Source organism: Phalacrocorax carbo, chromosome Z, assembly GCF_963921805.1.
Source record: "Phalacrocorax carbo chromosome Z, bPhaCar2.1, whole genome shotgun sequence".
Taxonomy (NCBI): Eukaryota; Metazoa; Chordata; class Aves; order Suliformes; family Phalacrocoracidae; genus Phalacrocorax; species Phalacrocorax carbo.
The window spans coordinates 35,102,887-35,123,920 of NC_087548.1; the positions used below are offsets into that span (position 1 = coordinate 35,102,887).

A 21,034-nucleotide genomic window follows, 5' to 3' on the forward strand; every position below is an offset into this window, starting at 1 on the left:
GAATGCCCCACCTGGCTCAGGGCTGAAAGGCTGACAAGGAAGAGTATCACCTCTCAATCACTGGCATTACTAATTCATAGAGCATTTGGGAAAGGGAGAACTCCACAGAAAATCAAGCCCTGACCAAACCCAGCCCTGTTTTATTTGAAGATCACTATCTGAGATGGCATGGCTGCAGGCATATGGCAAACAGCATGCATTTCAGAATACCCACTCCCATGCTGAAAAAGCAAGGTGAATATATGTTTTTTTAAATACAATTCTGTCTGAATCCCCAAACTGCTGCTATGGCATCATTGCTTCCACAAGAAAAGCTGCTCACTATGATGAGGACAGGAAATATCTGTTCTATTCCTATTAATTAGGGGACTAATTCTCCATCCACAAGAGGGTAACTTGCAATACAATACAACAATGAAACCACCTGTGTTCTGAGTCATTCAAAACTCAAAGGCATTTGCTTATTGCATTTCCAAAAGAGAGCAAAGGTTGAGACCACATTACTCTTCAGAGGTTATTTCTGAAACTATACATTCTAAAACTTAAAACTTAAATACTTCCATCTAAAACAGTCATATATAGGCAAATGTATTACACACTTTTTAGGGCTTGATCTCCCTATGGCTGCTAGCCCATATGAAAGCGCAAATAAGCCTTTAGGGCTCTACAGCTGCAAGAGAGATTTGCATATTAAGAGGTAGGTGGGGTTAGTTGCAAGCCTTTTGGCAACACCTTCTTTAATTAGGAAAAAAAAAAAAAAAGATGGTGATTTCACCCAGGTACTCTTTGGAAATGATTCCCAGAATAAAATTTCTAGTGAAGATGGAAGGTGGAAACCAATTCTGTTAACAGTGAGGCTGGGTTGGGACTTCTTATACCTATGCCTCATTCAGATTACGGATCTTATCACTAGACAAATTCCCTGACAACATATCATAGGTTACTGTGCAGAAAAGAAGGGAAACAGTGGGGAGGAATGAAAGGTGGAGAGACAGTTTCTCAATTCTCTGTCTTGAAGTGTGTCACCCCATTCAAATAATGTAATATTCATCAGCACACAGACTCAAACCTGAGTCACCTGCATCCCTCATTCAGACCTGACTGACATTTTAGAGTTTGCAAAATTTATATGGAAATATTCTTTGGCCAGCTAATGTGGGTTAAATTCTATCAGGGGAAAAACAAAACAAAAAAAAAAATAGTAAGACCCACTTGCCAGGAAATATAGCTCTAGTAACCTATGAACTCAGCTGCTTGGATAAAAGCAAAAATCTGAACACACTTGTCTTTCCTCTCCAGTGAGGTTCATAAATGTCTGTGTCAGGATGGTTAGGTTTCCTTTGCACATTCTGAAAAGTCATCTTTTGTATTCCCCAATGCTGGACAAGAATAGCTCTGAAATCTAGATGGGGCCTGTACAAAGGGAGATTATTCTCCTCCCAGCTCCATCCAGAAGACAAAAGATGAAGGACATGAAGCACCAGTAGCAACTGGTATCCACTTCCTCAGGTTTCCAGTTCTCTTGATTCCTCAAATTGTATTCAACTGTCTATCCTATTGTCATATCAAGATAATATTTTACTATATCAGTATTGCTATTTCTTTTAGTAGCTTAAGGCTGTGTTCTAAGATTTGAGCAACATAGCAACAACTGGACACAGTAGTGTTAATGCTGGTGTATAAATAAAGTCTGCCAAGCAGCAACCTCACACCCATGGCAGGTAGCAAGTAACCTTATTAATGTCAAACAGTTGTGGCCAACGGGCAGTAAGTAAGGGAAAGAAAAACAGAGCAGAATAAAACCCAGAAAATCCTGTACTAGAAGAACAAGCTAGTAAGGATTGTATCACTGGAGACCAAATTGTTATGGATGGTGTCAACATCATTAGCTTACTAGTAGTTCTGGATGTTTTTCTCTTTTTACTCACCCTCCTAATTTTCTTACACCTAACAGATTAACCTACTGAAAGATCACTCCTTCTGTCTTCAGTACCTATCTTCCCACACCTTTGTAGGTGCCTTCAGCAGCACCCCTGAGCAGATGCCCAGCAGAATACTAAGAAACAGTATTTGGGGTTTGGGTTTGGGGTTTTTTTTGACTGATAGTGCCCAAGGCTGCAAGTATTTTCAGTTTTAAAACTTATTAATCCAGGTGTGCCCCTATCTGTTTAGTCACCCTCAATGGATCCATGAACATGTCTTTCTCCCTTTGAAACGATGTAAACTTTTAACAGCACTGTGCTAGCATAACAAACTTTTAGATTCCAGGAACTTAATGACTGATGCAGACAACAGTAGTGTTCCAGCTCTTCTCCTCTCTCAGTTCAGTTCAGTTCCCCTGTGGAGGAGTGACCTTTACAACCCACCTCTCAGAAAAGCAAGTTTCATTCTTTAAAAATATACCAGATGAAAGTTATTGAAAAATAAAGGAGGATATCCCTGGATCTTTCTACAAAAGCTACATACCACTTTCACCATAAGCTACACCATCTTAGTACTGTATTATGCTATCAAAGTATTCAGTGTATTTTTAGGAACTTATTGTAAAGAATTCCAGCAAGTGCTCTTAATGTTCTTTTGTTTGGCAAGTGACATTACCCTCCCTTACCATGGTTAAGACAGCAAATTACCAGACACCCTAAAGAATGCAACAGTCTAGCCAAACCTAGAAAAACCCACTTTTAACACCAGCAGCGTCGCCAACTACCACTCGGTTTCCAACCTCCTCTTCCTTGGCAATGTCTTTGTGAAAGTAGTGGCATCCAAAAGCTAACAGCACCTATCCCTTGCCAACGCCCTGGCTCCCTGACATACAGGCATCAGACCAAAACATGATAGAAGAACAAACCCTCCTGGCACTGCCAGTCCACATGCTCCTGGCCTGGGACAGAAAACAAACCTCAGAGTGGATATCCTCTGGGGCTCTGACAGAAGTGACTGCCTGGTTCTAATAATAAAAGACTTGTGGGGTTTAATAGGAACGAACAGGAAAGCAGTCTTCTTCCCACACAACCTGAATGGAGTGCAACTCCCTCATTCTCCTGCACAGCTCCAGAAGTCCTGTATTCTGCAGTCCAACAAACCTCAACACTTTCTCTCTGCCAGTTTAACCCCAAGACAGTATCTATCACAAAGGGAAGCTGAATGATGCTAGAAGTTCATGAATCCTCAAGTAGACAGATGACATTCAATTATGCCTCTGTCTCTGCTTAAACGAAGGGTTTCAAGGGAAGCAAGGCACAGCTTCCATTTTCTATCCCCACTTGGCAGCAGATAAAGGAATAATATTGCCAGCAGAGACTCCAAAGCACTAGAAAGTATTATGCTCAAATCTCAAGCAGAAAGTTACATGAAGAAACCAGCAACAGATTCTTCTGCCCTCTACCTCCCTGTACCTTCTGGGACACTTTGTGTGTCAAACACTGGGGCATCTGGTCTTGCCCCACAAACCTGCCAAAAGAACGCCAATATAGCTTGTCTGCTGCCTTCCCCAGGGTTCTGTTGCTGGCAGCAAGATTACTACTTGCTGGAGTAGCCTGGGGTTGAGACTGAGGTTTGGTGAGACCAGACTCACTAAAGGATGTGATCCTCACTAGTGGAATAAGTACTTCTACCTTCCTACTCCAAATGCTAGATGGTATTTTTAAAACAGAATTTCAAAACATGTGGAAAATCAGTTTCCAGATCATGCCTTCAGCTTCCCAAACCTAGAGGCTAAAAAGGATCCTTCAAAATGATGAGAGGTAATGCATTTGGCTTTTCTTGCACTCACAGATATATTCTAAAACAAAAATAAATGTTTTACAGCTAAATGCTCCAAGTTTTACAAAACTGTGATTATTTGTGAGGAATTTTTTCAGGCTTGTTTTAGGTGTAAATTTGCTGGTTTGGGTTTTTAAACCACTATCCTACATAATTTATGTATGTCATGTATTTAATAGAGAAATAAAAGCCTACTTATAACATCCCACACAGTTTGGAGAGAAACAGCATTGAAGTCTCCAGCCAAAAGTGATTTCAAGCCTGCATCATCCCTTGCAAAAAAAAAAAAATCACATTAAAAAATCACTTGAAAAAGAGCTTATAATGTTATTTGACTTGTTCTGCCCTTATATCTCTAAAACAAACACATCTGCAGTCTTCCCATGCACGCTTCAGTTTTTATAATATAGGAATATGGGGGGTTTTATAACGATCTATGATAGTTCTCCCACTCTTGCTTATTCACATCCAACACACATGACATATTCCACCACATGTAGAGAATACTTTGATCGTATGTGTGGTACAAAATTGTACAGCCACAATGCAGGCTGTTTTCCCTAACATTTGGACACATCCAGAAATATTAATGTATATGTAACAGCCCAGCATCACACAATTACTTCTTGGTTAGAGCGTGGTTCATTTTGCACTTAGAAAAAAAGCAAACTGAGTTAGTTGCAGCTTATTTCAGATAGACACTTCTTCTGAGAGCCAAAATGAGAAGATACAGCATGACAGTGGTGGCAGGAGTCACTCCTTGCTCATTAAGAAGTGATAATATGTCTGTCACACTTGTTTGTCCTACCCTCAATAAAATTCATAAAACAAAAAATATTTACAAGACTTACTGGCACAACCCAAGTGATTAGATGGATACCACCATGAAAATACAAAGAACCTTTGGTCTAAACAGTGTGGAACAGCGAAGTCTGGGTTTTATTTTCTCTTGAATTTTTATTTTTAGAGAATCCTTTAAAGGATTATTTACACTGACACCTCTCTCAAAAAAATTCTAAGTGTCACTAGCATGGCCCAATTTACATGTTCAAAAACTGCACTGAGCTGATATGAAAATATAAAAAATGAACATATTTGCATTTTATAATGCACGTATAAAATAAAAGTACAGAATATGGTAGCTCAGGTCACAGACTTTAGAGGTAGGTCAATTTTGTTTTGTTTGACATAAAAGAATGATTGTAGCATTTGAAGACTTATAAAAGTAAAGCTATTTGGGATCTTGGCTCCTTTCTCCTCTGCTCATCTCCACTTATGAAATTCTAAAAACTGTGAACAGTAACAAAAATTCCTTAAACGAATGTTGATGAAGCTGCAACTAAGGCATTGCCAGTTTAAAAGAACTAAAATAATCACAGCTTGTCCGGATTATATTCACTTACCAGTGCAAAATAGGTTGCTGACCAATTGTGCTCTCTTTAACTACTAACAGTAGTATCTTTGTTCTCAAACAATGTTAGATGCACATGTTCTGGAACTTATATTTACCTGGTGGATTCTTGGCAGGATCATTGTGGCTTGGACTTCCTGGTTGTCCAGAATCTATAAAGAAATGAAAGAAATGTTTTACTAATTTGTTTTGAAAGTATCTCACAACCTTTTAATACCCTCCTCCACTATTAAACTAATACCTAACTTTGTTCTTTAAAGGTCATTTCCCTGACTTTCTACATTAAGGCAGTATTGAACAAACACACTATAAGTTACCCATTTTATGCAGAAGCAGAAACATTGTGAAAGATGCAATGATCCTAATAAGAGGAACTCACAGATCACTGAATAAGGACAAAAGAGTCATTCAGGTAAATACTGAAGTTGTAAAGACATCTACAAGGGTACCTTTTCATCCCCTTTCCCTTCATCCCCAAATATAATATTGCATAATTGGCAAAGCAGAGGTAGTTTCTTCTCAGGCAATGACCAGAAAGACATACTGGATCAGGCAACTGAAGGCGTTTGCAGTGAGAAATTCTGTTTCTTTACCCTTTCCGTAAAGCACAAAGGCCTACACTGGTTCCACGGGCTCAGGACTACACTGAAGCTACGACTGTCCATTTTAATACAATATAGGCTTTGTGTTCCTAGCCTGTGAGAACTGCTGTTGTGAAATGAAGATTATGTAACACAAAAACTAAGAAAACCCAAACCCTGTAGACTTCAAAGAGTGTTCTTTCCATGATACATACACTTAATGAATCAAGAGGAGAATGGAATTTCATGTTAATAGATTAAATGATAAATTATATCCTTACTCATAAAAGCAGTTGCTTTTAAAACTATCTACTTTTTGCTGTATTCCCACACTAATAACATAACAAAACCTTACTCCACTGCAATAAATTGTTACTAACAAAGTAAGACATGACAGATACTCTTGAACGCAAAGAGAATAAGAAATTAAATGAAGCACAACCATTTGTTCTGTTATAGGTATCTAAAATGGAGCATTTTTACATTCTGAATAAAAAATATAATTTTTTTAAAACGTAACACTGCTTGGTAGTACCATAGGACCAGACCAGCAAAAGACTGCATCATAGCACTACAGAAATTGCTACTGCCAAATGGACCCCAGAGGGAAATCAGAGTTCTTGAATGCACTGCTGCTGACAGCGTCCAGATTAAAGAAAAAAAAGATAGAAAGCAGAAAAGCACATATCAACAAATACTTTGTCCTTCAATACCCACCACTTTTTCTTAAAGCCAGTGTAGCCCTCAACCTAGAATGAGAGATTCCCTCCACCTGCTACAAGAAGTTCACTGAAATCTGTTATCATCTGTTATGTTAGCAAATATGGTTCAATACACATCTCTCTAGCAGTTTAAGTTAACACAAGCTTGATTCTACAGAAGATATTATCTGCGATGAAAATCCATTTCACAGTTCAAGTTCTACTGAATTCATCTGAATCACAGAATCACAGAAGACAAGCATCTGGGGATCTACCAGAGTACTGGAAGACCAAGGCACATGTGAAACCCAGTTCTGATGGTATTAAAAACACAACTAAATTTTCCAGTATTGAATGAAATCATTCTTGCACACAATAAAATACCTATTGGAGAGCAAAGTTCACATGAAATTTCCTCTTTTTCAACCCTGGGTAGGAAGAATGAAGGGCAGGCCTTCCAGTCAGATTCTGCACGTCGCATGGTTTGAGCACTTGGGTACTCTTAAGACTCCTACTGTACAACACAATATGTAGCCATTCAGTATGCCTGTTTCTTTTCATGGTAGGATATAGCACATCCCTGTAAAAAATCAAATCAAAGTAATCTGGAAACTCAACCAGCTATAAGAAATGCTAAAAATATGATGCTTCTCTGCATATGGACCTTTATATGTCCCTGTGTTGTTATGGGAAGGTTCACCCTGCAGGGGGTGAACTTTAATACTCTTCTAATAGGCATTCTCTGCTTCTGCAAAACATACATATTATTACTTAAACTAAGATTATCAGAGAGGATTAATTTTACACAGCAATGGCCCAAGTGTAAAACTACTGAAGATGTGTGGCTAAATGAAGTGTCATCTTGGTAGCAGATGCACCCAATAAATCTAGGACAGTGTAGCTTGGGGAACACAAAGATGTTAATGAGGCCTACCAGAAAATAACCTTTGAAGTTGTCTCCCTTAAAATTCACTAAAAAGATGCACAAAACGAATAATATTTTTTAGCTCTTGCACAGCAATTTATGTTTACTCCTACTTCCTCATTGACAGGTCGGCCACTCTCTGGATCCAGGATTTAAAGGTTGATGGTAATTTAAAAAATTGTTTTTCATATTGTAATAATAGATAGACTTAGCAAAGAATTTTCCAGTTATAAGGATAAGCAGTTGGCTAGTTATTATAATTTGCTAGTCAGACTTAGCTTTGTTTTATATTAACTACTTATCAATCACAATTTTTACAGCTTGATTCTCCCATGGTGTTTTGAGCAGTAGATGCTACTATCGTATTCGCCAGTGGGGTTTCAATGACCTTGAGAAAGCAAAGAATTATTGTAAGCTGAATATAAGAAGCAACTTATCTAACTTTTCACTTAAAGCAGTTGAGAAAGCAAAGAACTGTGTTCTGTATGAGTCTATCAACCTATGTAACTCTGCACTTAAAGCACACAGAAGCATTTCATCCTCAGGATGAAAAATACAGACATGTGACGTCCTATGACGATCCAATTCTCTTACCAGTGTCAGTAATTATAAAGCACTCTCCTGATTTGATTGGATGCAAATAGCCTTGCAAAGTACAAGAGAACCATGATCATTATAGGAATAAATTGTATTAATACCTTAATTTATAAGCAGAATAGAGACACTGGAGCAATGCTCTTCTAAAAGAGGGAGTAAGAGGCATTTTTGGAAAGACACAGAAACTAAGGAATCAAAAGGCGTGTTAAGACACTTTAAATCATTCTTTGTCCTCATCTGCACAAGATCATTAATTAAAAACATGAGCCCTGGGTTTAAAAATTGAAGGCTTTTCTTCCAGTGTGATGGAGAAAGATATAAACCAAACTTATTGTCTTCTAGGTGGCTTTGCATTCAATTTTCCCTCCAAATAATTCAGTGTACATTTAAAAAAGAAAAAAAATCCTAAGCTAGAAATGGTAAGCAAAGCTATACAACGAGGAGCAAATAAAACTCCATCATGTAAATGTGATCGAACTGAACTTTTCAACATTGTCGTTTAGGTAGCTCCCAACCATAAGTTCCCCTAATTTATTCTTTTTCCTTGGGGTTTGGTTTGTTGGTTTTTGGTTTTGGATTGGGTTTTTTGTGTGTATGTGTGTTATTTTGGGGTTGGGTTTTTTCTGGTTTTTTTTTACCTATTTGTTTTAAAAACCTCCTCCTCAAATTTTACGGTCAATGTGCTTTTCTTGAAAAAACTCTTCCACACAGATCTCAGAAGTACTTATTTGCTACAGAGAAAAAGTTCACATACACATACCATTTCCACAAAATGGCTTTCATATGCACCTCACAACTATGGTGAGCGTATCTTCTGCTCTGCTCTTCTTGATGCAGACTGCTCCAACAGTCAGCAGCTGATGCCTTGATTAGTTATTGCCCCATGGATGAACAGTTTATATGAGAATAGTTCGAGCCAGCCTTTAATCTTATCTGGTAGATATTCATGTAACCCTGATAGACTTTATGTATAATTTATCATGATTCAGCATGGCTACCACCAAGATATTCAAACTCTTTATCTCAAATTACTCTTTCTTTTAGAAGATGGTATGAATGGATGAGTCAGGAACCTGGTATTTTATACTGAATTGTTTCTCATGTTTTCATTTCTAGGGGTCAATCCCAATAAGTATCTGCGAGCACAGGCAACTCACTGCAGCCAGGGCTAAGTAAAACTGACTGTTGGGGCCTGCTGATGGTAAGAAAAAAACACCCATTTCCCCTGCAGTACACTAGGAGAAAGGTGCTGCCGTGATATATTATCACTCTTGGCTTCATAAGGCAGAGGGAGAAAAAAAAAAGCTGATGGTTTGCCACCAGTGAGGGACAAGATACTCTCTCCCTTTGCACCACCTTGTCTTCAACAAGCAGCAACAGGAAGGATGCACACCCCAGCAAAGCCAAGAAAGTCACTCTACTGTTCACCAGCTTCCTAATGGATTTTTAGTATTGTTTACCTCAGCAGTCTAATCTTTCATTTTTCAGCTGATAAGAGAGGATACTGTCTTTAAAAAGTAAGTTATGCTATACCTCCCTTATGTCCCATACTGTACAAGGAATTTTGCTTTTAAGGGTCCCTGCATTAGCATAACATTGAAAACAACTAGAGGCAGAATATGTAAAAAGAAAAAATGTTTTCTTGAGCCATGTCTTAGAAATAAGCAGGTTCTCCACAGGTATCATACTAATCAAATAAACTTCCTCAGTGGTTTCAATGAACACATTTCACTTTTCATTTGCCACAGGCTAGGAGACAGCCTTTGCACTCAGTTAATCTCAGCTGACAGACACTAATTTAATCATTCACCAGCATGTAAATACACCCTTGTTCTTTGAATAGTCCATGATTTGGTTATGGGGGAGGATAAAGGACCAGAGAGATATGGCACCATGTAAGTATCAGTTTGATGCTTTTCAAGCCTTCGCATACCTATACAGCCTCGGACTTGACAACTGAGAGTCACTACTATGAACAACAATCACAGCTACCTCCCAGACTGTCATCCTTCAGGATTACATTGACACCTACCATCACAAATTTGAGGCAAATGGCTGTACCCCTGAAAACCACAGGAACACAGGACACCCCAGTCTGGTAGGCACCTGGGGAGGTCTCCAGTCCCAGTCCCTGCACAGGGAAGGCTCAGCAGTGGGTTCAAACTCATCTCCTCAGGGCTTTAAAAAGTCAGGGCATGAAACCCCTCAAGGATGGAGACGGCCCAACCACCCTGGGCCCCAGCTCCACTGCTGGGCTGTCCTCATAGGGAAAAGACTTTCCAAATCAACTCTTCATCTTTCAAAGGCTTTCAGACCATAGTTATGGAAGGAAAGCATTCATGGCAACAAAAAAGCAAGATATCTCCCTCTCCTCCAAAGCAAATAACATGATCAGCAAAAATCCATAAAGCAAATAAATAAATAATTTCATTTGTGTACCTTAAATCATTACCATTAATTATTATTTTCCTAATTTTACTACACACTTACCTTTTACTACCTAAATTATTTTACCCTCACAAAGCAATTGATTGGATTGATAAACTTCCCAAATACTTCTAATGATTTATTTTGCAAAAGCAACATCTTTCATTGTACACCATTTCTATATCTGATGACGCTGAATTATTGTATAATTTTATGAGCATTTTCACACCAACAGTAGTGATATGCCAGTTTGTTTATGGTATAAACAAGATGAAAGTGTTTTATTGTGTTCAGTATCTGCTGAAATGATGCTATAAACATGGAAATTGAATTGTTTTCATAAGTATGTTAATGTGAGGGGGGATTTACTTTTCATATATTCTTAGAGCACTACATTTAATGGAAATACTTTCCCTGAAAATTTTGTCCAACGGATTTCGTGTGATAAAATGCTCAGCCCCACTATTTTCTTTGCTAGAGAACAAGGTCTATGAGGAGTGGCTGAGGGAACTGAGATCATTTAGTCTGGAGAAAAGGACGCTGAGGGGAAACCTAATCACTTTCTATAACTGCCTGAAAGGAGGTTGTAGTGAGGTGGGTATCTCAGTCTATTCTCCCAAGTAACAGGTGCTAGGAGAAGAAGAAATGGTCTCAAGTTGCTCCAGGAGAGGTTTAGATCTGGTATTAGGGAAAAATTCTTTACCAAAAGGGTTGTCGAGCATTGGAAGAGGTTGCCCAGGGAAGTAGTTGAGTCACCATCACTGGAGATATTTAAAAGACATGTAGGTGGGGCATGTAGGGACATGATTTAGTGGTGGAATTGGCCGTGTTAGGTTTACAGCAGGATTTGATGATCTTAATGGTCTTTTCCAACCTAAATGATTCTGCAAACCTACATCCCTGAAGATAAATGGTATGAACCACAACTCACAAAAGAATGAAGCAGCACCTCAGAAAACTAGTGCTTCACTGTGAGAAAGAAAAGTTTGCAGGACGAAGACTCACATCTTTTCCCAACAGCTTATACTCCATTAGCAATATGCGTTCATGACACCCAGACTGAAACCCTCCAAAACACAGATGCAGTGACTTTTTTAAAATGTTATTCTGCTACCCTTATTCTGCAAGGAGTTTGCTCTGTGCTCACCAAGACTGCTATCTAGTACAATGCTCTTGCACTGGATATGTATACGAGGCACTAGCCCTACAAGTTTTTAACATGCTTGGTATTCATACAGCTGGTGGTAAATAAGCAGTATAGAGAACTGAAGTTAGACGTTTAGGTGCAAGTCATGGGACAGTGGCATCGACTCCCAGACAACACTGCAATGGAAACCCTGTTGGCCATGCAAGGAAGGATTGCTTATTGATCACCTTGCAGAGGCTCTGTGGCATTCTCCAGGTTTCCAAAGACATATCATTAGCTTTGATCCATTTGTAGACCTGGTTTCCACAAATTTAAGTAAGCGTACCAAAACGATCTATGTGCAAAGGCTCTTAAGTTGACACAGAAATAACAGTCCTGGTTGCTACTGCTATGAGGTGTATTCAAATCTCAAGAAAGCCTCAGGTGCTCAGTGCAAACTCTATTTTGGCAAGTAATCCCTACTGCTTTTTGCTCCCTTCATTAGTTTGCACCCAGGAGGCATGGGAGGAACTTCTTGGGAGACCAGAGCAGTGGCAGGAGCTACTCTGAAGGCTGGATGTGCTGAACCTACAAGGGTAGGTTTCATGAGCACTCACGTGCTGCACCAGGAGCCAGGAGCCACCATAACAGTGACCTCTGCTCTTTCCCTTGAAAGGGTGCTGCCGTCTAACCGTCACCTACCTGAAGAAGGCAGTGCGGAACAGAGCTGACTACTGGCCTCAGAAAGCTAAGGTACTTATCTGTGTCACCCGCTGACTCAGGCAGGTACCCAGGTTTTTAACCCAAGCAGGCCTATCATTTCACAAAAGCCTTCAGTGCTCAGGCAAGGAGGTGCTTCTGTTGGGAGGCAGCTGGCCCAGCAGGCAGAAGCTGGGCTCTGTTTTTGTTTTGGTTTGAAACTGTTTGCTTTGGAGTGAGGACACAGAAAGAGCTACTCAGTCCTCAGCCCTCCCCTTTCACCGCAGTCCCCTGTGCCCTCCCACAACAGATGAGTTGGCCAGCGGCTGGCATGACGAGGAGAAACCCTGCGCCTTTCAGCCAAGGGCCCACCTGTCCCCGTGGGACACACTTCCTGGCCCCAGTGGTGGGGGTCTGCAGCTGAGGCGGCATCACCATGGTCAGGTTGGTCAGGGCGATCCCACCACCGGGGCGCCCACTACGTGGGCTGACAGCGAGGAGGTGCATGATGGTTCGGGGCATCTGAGCCACACAGGTCATGGCCAGCTCCCTGCCTCACCTCCACTTTTATCAGCAGTTCAGATCTGCTGCTGCCAAGTCACCCAACCAGCCATTGTTGAGACTTAACTTTTCTTCAGAGTGTTTTAATTAGGTAAATAAAAAATGGTAATTAAATCAACATTACGTAATGTGTTTCTGATTTGTAATCTCATTTAAATTAATTAACTGACTCAGCCCTTGTTTAGTTTTTAAACTGCCCTAGTTAAGAAGTGGAGCTCTGGGAGTAAATCCAGTTTTCATATAGTTGAAAGAAATTCAAGGACCTAGAAGCACTTACCAGAACCAAAATAGCAATAAGCATAGTCAGCTTTTCAGCTTTATGTCCCATGCACAGATTTATCTTTTTAATTTAAATTCCCTTGTTTATGTAAAATAAATCACAACACTTATTTATTCAAAATATTTCTTATACAATTTACAAAGACCATATGTTGCTCATTTTGAAAACTGAACAACTTTCCCCAGCTGTGTTATAAGTTGTGCATGGAATATATACATATTATATATCTATATGTATGCACACGCACACACACACATATTTTTAAGTTAAGAAAAGGGTTATATTTTTTCATGACCTCAAACAAGTGTTTCCCATACTTCATAATATTAGTTGAGTTCTTTTTTGACATGTACGTTAAAGCGAGATTTACACAGGTATCTTGCCACATGTGGATGAACGTGAAAGAATGAAGTTTCTTTCCAAAACTTGCTGGATTCAGTAGGAAAGGATGAGATATGAATGCTTAATTTTATCCATCTGGAAGATACTGTGGATACTAGCTATAGTCAGAAACATTCAGAAGTTGCTCTTGGAAACCAAGAAACTTTTTACATTAAGTTATGTATCATAAAGGGCTTTTATTACAGATTCTTCAGAAAATGAAAAGCAAAAGGTAGAACACAGTGAAATACTTAATTGGGTGTTTAGAGAAGAAAGAAATTATATGGTAGACTATATTACTGAAAAAGCTCATATTTGCGTGTAAAGAATAGGAATTTGCTTGCATATACCTTCTGCCAATTAATAAACCGGCCACTTCATTATGTTGTGAAAGACAAAGCTTGACCCTCACCTTCATGCAATGTATATTACTAAGAACTGCGTGGATCGTGGGTTTTATCATTGACTCCCATCCAGTCAGGATTTCATTTTCTGTTGCATTTTAGGGCAGTAAAGCAAAAAGAATTCAGGGAGATAAAATACACATTTCCACTACATAAAGCAATATTTTTAGGGACAGGATAATGATTCCATAGCTAAGAAAAAAAATTAGTTTTGTTCAATATGGGTCTCAGCCAAAGGCTGATAAAATGAACAGAAAGTTGCTCCAGTGAGTCTTGGATGAGGCACTTCATGGTAAATTACGGTTTAAAAGTACAAAAAGAAAGCATAGTTCAACAAATAATGTAGGATAGGACTGCATTTTTTCTCTGAAGAGCATTGCATCCTCCACTAAAACATACAGTAATACGAGCCGGATTCTTCAGACTTTCAGAAAGTTAAAATCATATGCTACTTCACGAGTCTAAAATATCACCTGACAAAGAACCCACAAAGGAGTTTACAAATATTAGCAGAGGCTCATGAGGCCTTTCTATTATTCTGTAGACAGACATCTCCTAAAATGCTAAGTATGCCACCGCACTATACACTAATTGTTGGAATTAAACAACAATTAAACTAAAATGCTGGGGTTTTACATATCTTGGAAACTCCAAAATTAGATCAGAGCAGTGGAGTGTTTAGTATTTCTTTGAGCCAGCTAAGAACAACATGAGGTAATACCTCTGCCAATAAGTATAACTATGTTTAGGAGCCCAAAACAAAATTAATGTTTTCTCTGAAAAAGGAGGAGAAAAGGCTTAATGATTTGACAAGCTGAGCATCACTGTAGTGTTTCTAAATATTCTACCATTTACCAAAGGATCTCCTAATTTTGATTTATGATCCACAATGCTACCACAACTATGTTTTCATTTCAATTAATTTCAACTTTATGACTGATGGTAAAACACAACCTTTAGCAGAACAGATATGGAACGCAGCAAGAAAAGACCCAAAAAAAGTGATGGTTTGGTTTTGACTGGTTGGCTGGTTGGGGATTTTTGCAACTGCTGCCTATACATTGCTGAGTATTTCTTACCTTGAGATTGCCAGTTGATGTTATGTGTTATTTTTGAACACGGGGATATTAATTTACATTTAAGAGAGATGGGGCATAAGGAATGCAATAGTTCTGTGTATCCTTAAGTAACATATTTGTTATCATAGATCATGTTTCTCTGAGCAATGTATGAAATGGCAGTATATACACATAATTTGTAGGTTATGTTGCTGAAGTGATTAAAAAAAATCAGATCAATGTATTGATTCTTCTGTCTACTTTGAACTTTTACAGTAGATAAAAAACCAGAAGTACCTAATCATATGATGTGCCACAGGAGAATTTAAACTGTAGAGCTGACTAACCAATAGAAACATATGACTAATCCAGCTTTGGGTTTAGGCAGGGATATTCTGCAAAAAAACACAAGGCGTGTAACAAAAAAAGAAAAAAAGTATCATGGTTTAAATCTTGTCTTTTAAATTTTAAACAAAGTAAATTTAATGAACACTTTTCCCACAGACGTCCTATCTCCCTATTATCAATAGTACTGCCCTGCCATTGCAGTCACATTGGTCAAAAGCTATAAAAACAATATTAAATCCTATCTGATCATGTTCATTTGTGCCTTCCCAATATAAGTCTGCCATTTTGTGGCGAGTATCACACGGGAGCATCTCTTGTAATTCTGTAACTTTTACTGCATATTACACATCAGCATATCCCTCTCTTCTGCTAATTTCTAATGCATCTACATGGGTGAAATTCCCTGACATAAGTACAATACCTATTGCAGTTCTGCAACGAAGAGTATAAAACATGCTCGCTGGTTCAGTATACAGCAGAGGCTGCTTTTGCTCTTTGTATTTCAATTTATTTACTAATGTTGGCACATGTTCCTGCAGTACCTAAGAGTATTATATACTTGAAAAAGGATACTACTTTTTATCTTAAAAAAAAAACAGATGGATGGATTCAAATTCCAAAGTTTTTGTTTTTATTGCTTACTACTTTTTTTGGTTTGCATGAGTAAAAATTGAGTGTTAATGAAGTAAAAAACAAAAACAAAAACAAAAACAAAACACTAACTCAGAATTCTTACTGCACCTGGTAACTTGCCAGTGCCTTAAACATTATTTAACCATCCAGAATTTCTAAGGCTTATTTTCTTACAACTGTTCCACCACAGTAGGACCTTGAGAAACCTATCAAGTCTGATTTGGTCTGCAGCTATAAAAAAGACCTTTGGAGTTAAAAAACCTTGTAGAAGTTTACTGAAAATACATCAGAACATCAAGAAGTTTCAGTTTTTGGCAGAGAGCAAAGGGGGCTGCACCACTCAACAGCTTCAATACACGAAGCCAGAATGAGTAACCTTAGACATTCAACATATCTACTATAACTGCAGGAATTACATTCCTATTGAAGGCCTTTTTTTCTTAAAAAATAACTTTCTGCTGGCTAAAGATATAAGATAATATTTAATCCAAATAGTCCTTTCCATTTTAATAAGTTTGTATATTCTTGTATCCGTGCACACATGTGTGTGTTGAAATTATAAATGCATATAGATTGATGGTTATCTTACTTATAGACTAAAGTGCATTAGTGACAGAACAACAATACCTTCACAACAGCATTCCTGGCAGAAATAGTTTAGATTTTTCTAAAAACTTTAAAGCAAAAAATAGCAACTTAATACTTGCACTGTCCTTCCAGGAAAAACACTAATCATTTTCCCCCTTGCACACCCACATAGCAGGTTCAAGATTCAGTTCAACATCTTCTTATTCAAGCACTTTGACAGCTCTGGGCTATATTTTTCCTGGACAAAAGGGTTAAACTCACTTGACCTGAAGGAGTTAGATGAGACACAGAGCACTGCATTCGGGTGTGTGCACTGTAATTACAGCAGACCCTTTTACGACTGATTTCAAGCAGATGACAATACTTTAATGGAAACCTGTGGACTTCTCAGATTTTGCCTTACCTTCCTCCCTTCTGCCTTTCCCTCCCTGCATTCCACAAATACAAACACACCTTGTCTGCTTCTGAAAAAAACATTCTTACAGCTCCCTTTCTAGCCCAGCCTCCTTTCATTGTGGTTGCTGCCAACACTTCAGAGCAGTGTAAAGTCAATCTGCCTATGCTGCTTGAGCAACTTAATGTGAATTTGGAAAATCACACAATGCCGAGACTAGACTTCATTCAGATCACCCTGTCTTTCAGTAGTTCAGGTTTCCATGCAGTTGCTAAAATTTGCATCGACATGCAAATGAGACCAATTGGCTAGTTAGACAATAATATTTACCCTTATGAACTGTTATAGCAAGCAAATCTCCAAAGCCCCAAAATGTTCTCAAGCAGTGTTCCAGGAAAGGATGTACATCTGAATAACAAACAGTATCCTTTTAATGCCTACTTAAATGTGGAACACAAACAACAATAGAGCCTTTTCAGGGCAGCAGCATGATATCAGTAACGGCAAGAACATGAGAAAATCCAATTCTCTCATGAAATTCACCTTGGCCTAGGGCTGTGTTTCTCCACCCAGTGGGTGTGACTGACAGGCAAGCATTGCAGAGTGCCCGCTATTCACACCTCACACTTGCAGAAAACAAACCAAGAAAACCAACACTAAAAAAAAAAAGGCACTCATCCCAGGATGCAGCAAAGTTAAGAAGCCTGATCATCAACCTGCCCCAAGCTTTTTCCAAATCCTCCCCAACCTGAAGCTGTCCCATAGCAATGTACACTTTTCACATGATGCTCTTCTGTTCACTGGCACCAATGCACTTCCACACATGGGAACAGAACAGGGGTGTGTGACCCACCCACAGCAGAGTGAGGCAATGTCAGGGCTGGCAACAGAGAGCTCCACCAGCACCAAAGCAACCACCAGCATCCAAGAACATGCCAGCACATTTTTTGGCCAATTTTTTTCAAAGTGATTCTGGCATTAGCCTTCCTATATACACAATTGTTCAAAATTAAGTTCATGTAACAAAGCTAAAATATGCTCCATACCAAGCCAGTTTGCTATAAGTTTAAAGCCCTGCGTCGCCCCAGGAAACACTAGCATTACTCTCTGGCCCCTTTCTTCTATTTTAATCAGATGAGCAATCAAATCACTTCCATATGCATAGCTATTGATAACAGCATGATGTAAGTATTCAGGAGATGGAAACAGCACATGAAGACAGATTGCCGTGACAATAAGAATAAAACTAAAGCTTTATACAAAGTTTAGTCCACAGGTTACCACAGTTTGTTAGACAGTTTGTGTATGTGTATAGGAGACAGCCCAGGAAACATGAATCTAGGAAGACTGTCAAGCTAGCAAGCCTACACTCTTTTCCACACACAAGTTGGCTCAGTCACAGCAAGTTTGGGCATCTTTGCACAGCTCTCACCTGTGCCATTTCAAATGATATGCCACAGCCTAACATCAAGTTAATGTAGATTACAGGCATTCACATGAAGATCTCTGAAAAAAGGCATACGTCAGCACCAAAATGATATCTGCCTTCCTAATTTTATTAGCATGAGTCCATTTTGAATATCAGCAGGTGCAAAAAAATGTAATCACTATTTTGCAGCATTTTAAAAAAAGACTAGGCTAAAGATACATAATAAATATCACATTAGCAAATAACATTTATTAAGCAATGAGGCATTAAAAAGAAGTGCAGTGATTATGGGGCAAAACAAGGCAAATTCTCTGGACCATATCTTTCCATGAGATTAGTAGGGGAGAGCCACAGCAAATAGACATATCTCGACTACATGTTAAATAACACTTTTTCCTATGTTTCCATACTTCATTCAATCATTCCTGCAGACTGCTGAAATATGGTCTCTCAATCAACATCGTTTGCAGACCCATGACCAAGACTGGAATGGTTTAAATCATTAGAAAGCCCAGATAAATTCTTAGCCCAAACAACAAACCCCTTACTGTCTTGAAATCTGTAAAAATGAAGTTTGTGCCTCTTAGGAAAGCCCATCTCCTTCTTACAGGGATTGCAGTCCAATTTTAACAACCCATACAGCCTGAAGACCCTTGGATCAGATGACTACCTATGTTCAGTCCCTGCTAACAACAAATTCAAGTTGATGGCCTGCAAGGGACAATATTTAAAACTTAATTTTGTTCTTGTTCACACATAAGCATACCCACAGTCCTTCCTTCTGCAGGACAGATTTGTCAATTTTGTGGTCACAAAATAAACAGCAGCAATCAGTATCATCTTGCTGATTTCAGGCATTCCCAGGAGAAAGCTTCCTGAAATACTCCACAAAATCAACGTCTATGAAAACTCTGCAGTGATGTTTCATTTTCAGGTATCTAAGAAGATGACTATCCCCACCCTGGCACTGGAGAACATCCAAAACATTCACCAACAAAGAAACAAAGCTGCATGACTACTCAACTCCTTCAACATTACCAATGCTCTCTGCTTTAAGGGGGCAAATACAGTTAGCAGTGTGTAAATCACAACACAGCTGGAAGCACAGAGACAGACAACCCACTATCAGAACAGGCAAGTAATAACGATTGCCATCCACACTTACAGAGGATTCTTCTGTTGCATTACTAAGAACAGAGGGGATACATGTGAGTAAATTACTCCCTGGTATGCAATGAATTCAGAATATGTGACTTTGTGTGTGTGGAGTTAGAAGTGGTCGTCCACAAGCAACGTTTGACTCTAGGAAGTGCGCTGTTATTCTGTTAATGACATTGGCAGCCCTTTTACCCAAGGACTGGGTCTATAATTAACTTTAGGAATAATACTGTATATGAAATTGTTAAAGATTTACTATAAGATAACCTGCAACCACCTGTACGAATGAACAAAACAACCAACGGCAAATTCCTTTCCCTACCTACCTTCTCTTTTCAGTCTCTCTCCACTTTCCTCCTGCCACCTCCATGTTCCTGGAAATATTCTTCTACCCTGCAACCTTCTCCATGTCCAGGAAAACACCTGTAGTTAAACAAACTAAAACCACTAATAACTACAGGTTTCTTGCTCAACTGAATATGACAGACAACCAAATGCTGCTTATTATGAAGGGGTCTGTTGCTGGAAGGATCTCTCCCTTTTTTCTCTTGCATGTTGCTGTTACTTTAAAGCAACACCCTCTCTTTAAAAGTGTGCAAGGTAGGGGAGAGGCTGAGCAGATGATGAATAAAGTGAATAGTCTCTTTTGAAGACTGGCTGAAATGCGAAGCTGTGCTTTGCAATCTGGGCTTTGATGAATCATCTGAACAGAAGGCTTCCCCTACAATCATGCAATTTTACAACTCATGGCCAAAAGTCATGCTGCCTTTATGGGTACTATTATCAGCCTTGGTGTTTAGTCAGAAAACAGAAGATTAAAGCATTAGGTGAATATCATAGTAATGATAAAAAACATTAGAGAAACAGAAGTGGCAGTATATTTTCCTGCTTCAGCTTCACAAGGTGGAGAGAAGCTGAAGCAAAATCAGGTGAACTAATTTCATCTGCGGAAAAATGCACAAAACGTTCTGTTCAGGAGTTTTCAGATTTATGTTGGTAAAGGGTAGGTTCTGAACAGCTATATATTTATTATCAGAATGTCCTAGTTATAAATATTACCTTAATTTTCTTCATAGTTATAGCAGATTCACAGATATTAATGTAGCTGCAGATCCATCTGCAAAGAAGTGTAGTACTAAACTCCAAAGGAACTTGACTCCCAGATACATTAAAACTGCAGGAGTAAGCAAAAACAAACTGGGCTGGGGAGAGGAGAGGGATAAAGCCACAAAGGCAAAAATGTTATTATATATCTTTAGACGTTATTATTTATCTTTATATATCACTGAGCTTTACTCAGAATTCCTCTTAAAATGTTCAGTGTTCACTGTCTGCAAAACTGTAATCCATATACTCCTATGGTAAAAAATTTCTCTGTATTCCTGTCTCGGCCATGTGCTGTGTAATCTCCCTTTAGCTGAATACAGAATAATAGAAAGAAAATACAAATGTTGGCATAGGTGATTTCAAGCTTTAGTTGTTTGACCTTTTTGTATAAGCTTTTGGCATCTGTGACTTGGCAGTCAGTGCAGGCCAAGCTAGGACAAAGAGGAAGACAGGAAGCAGAAAGC

At 38.8% G+C, this 21,034-nt stretch overlaps 1 protein-coding gene across 8 annotated transcripts in view; it reads right to left on the reverse strand.

Annotated features, from left to right (window-relative positions):
• NFIB (nuclear factor I B) overlaps nt 1-21,034 on the reverse strand; it is a 182,828-nt gene that overhangs the window by 70,140 nt on the left and 91,654 nt on the right. For all 8 annotated transcript variants that reach the window (XM_064438922.1, XM_064438921.1, XM_064438920.1 and 5 more), the window contains exon 3: nt 5,272-5,325. In XM_064438922.1, the coding sequence (XP_064294992.1) occupies nt 5,272-5,325 (54 nt within the window). The remainder of the gene's footprint in view (nt 1-5,271; nt 5,326-21,034) is intronic.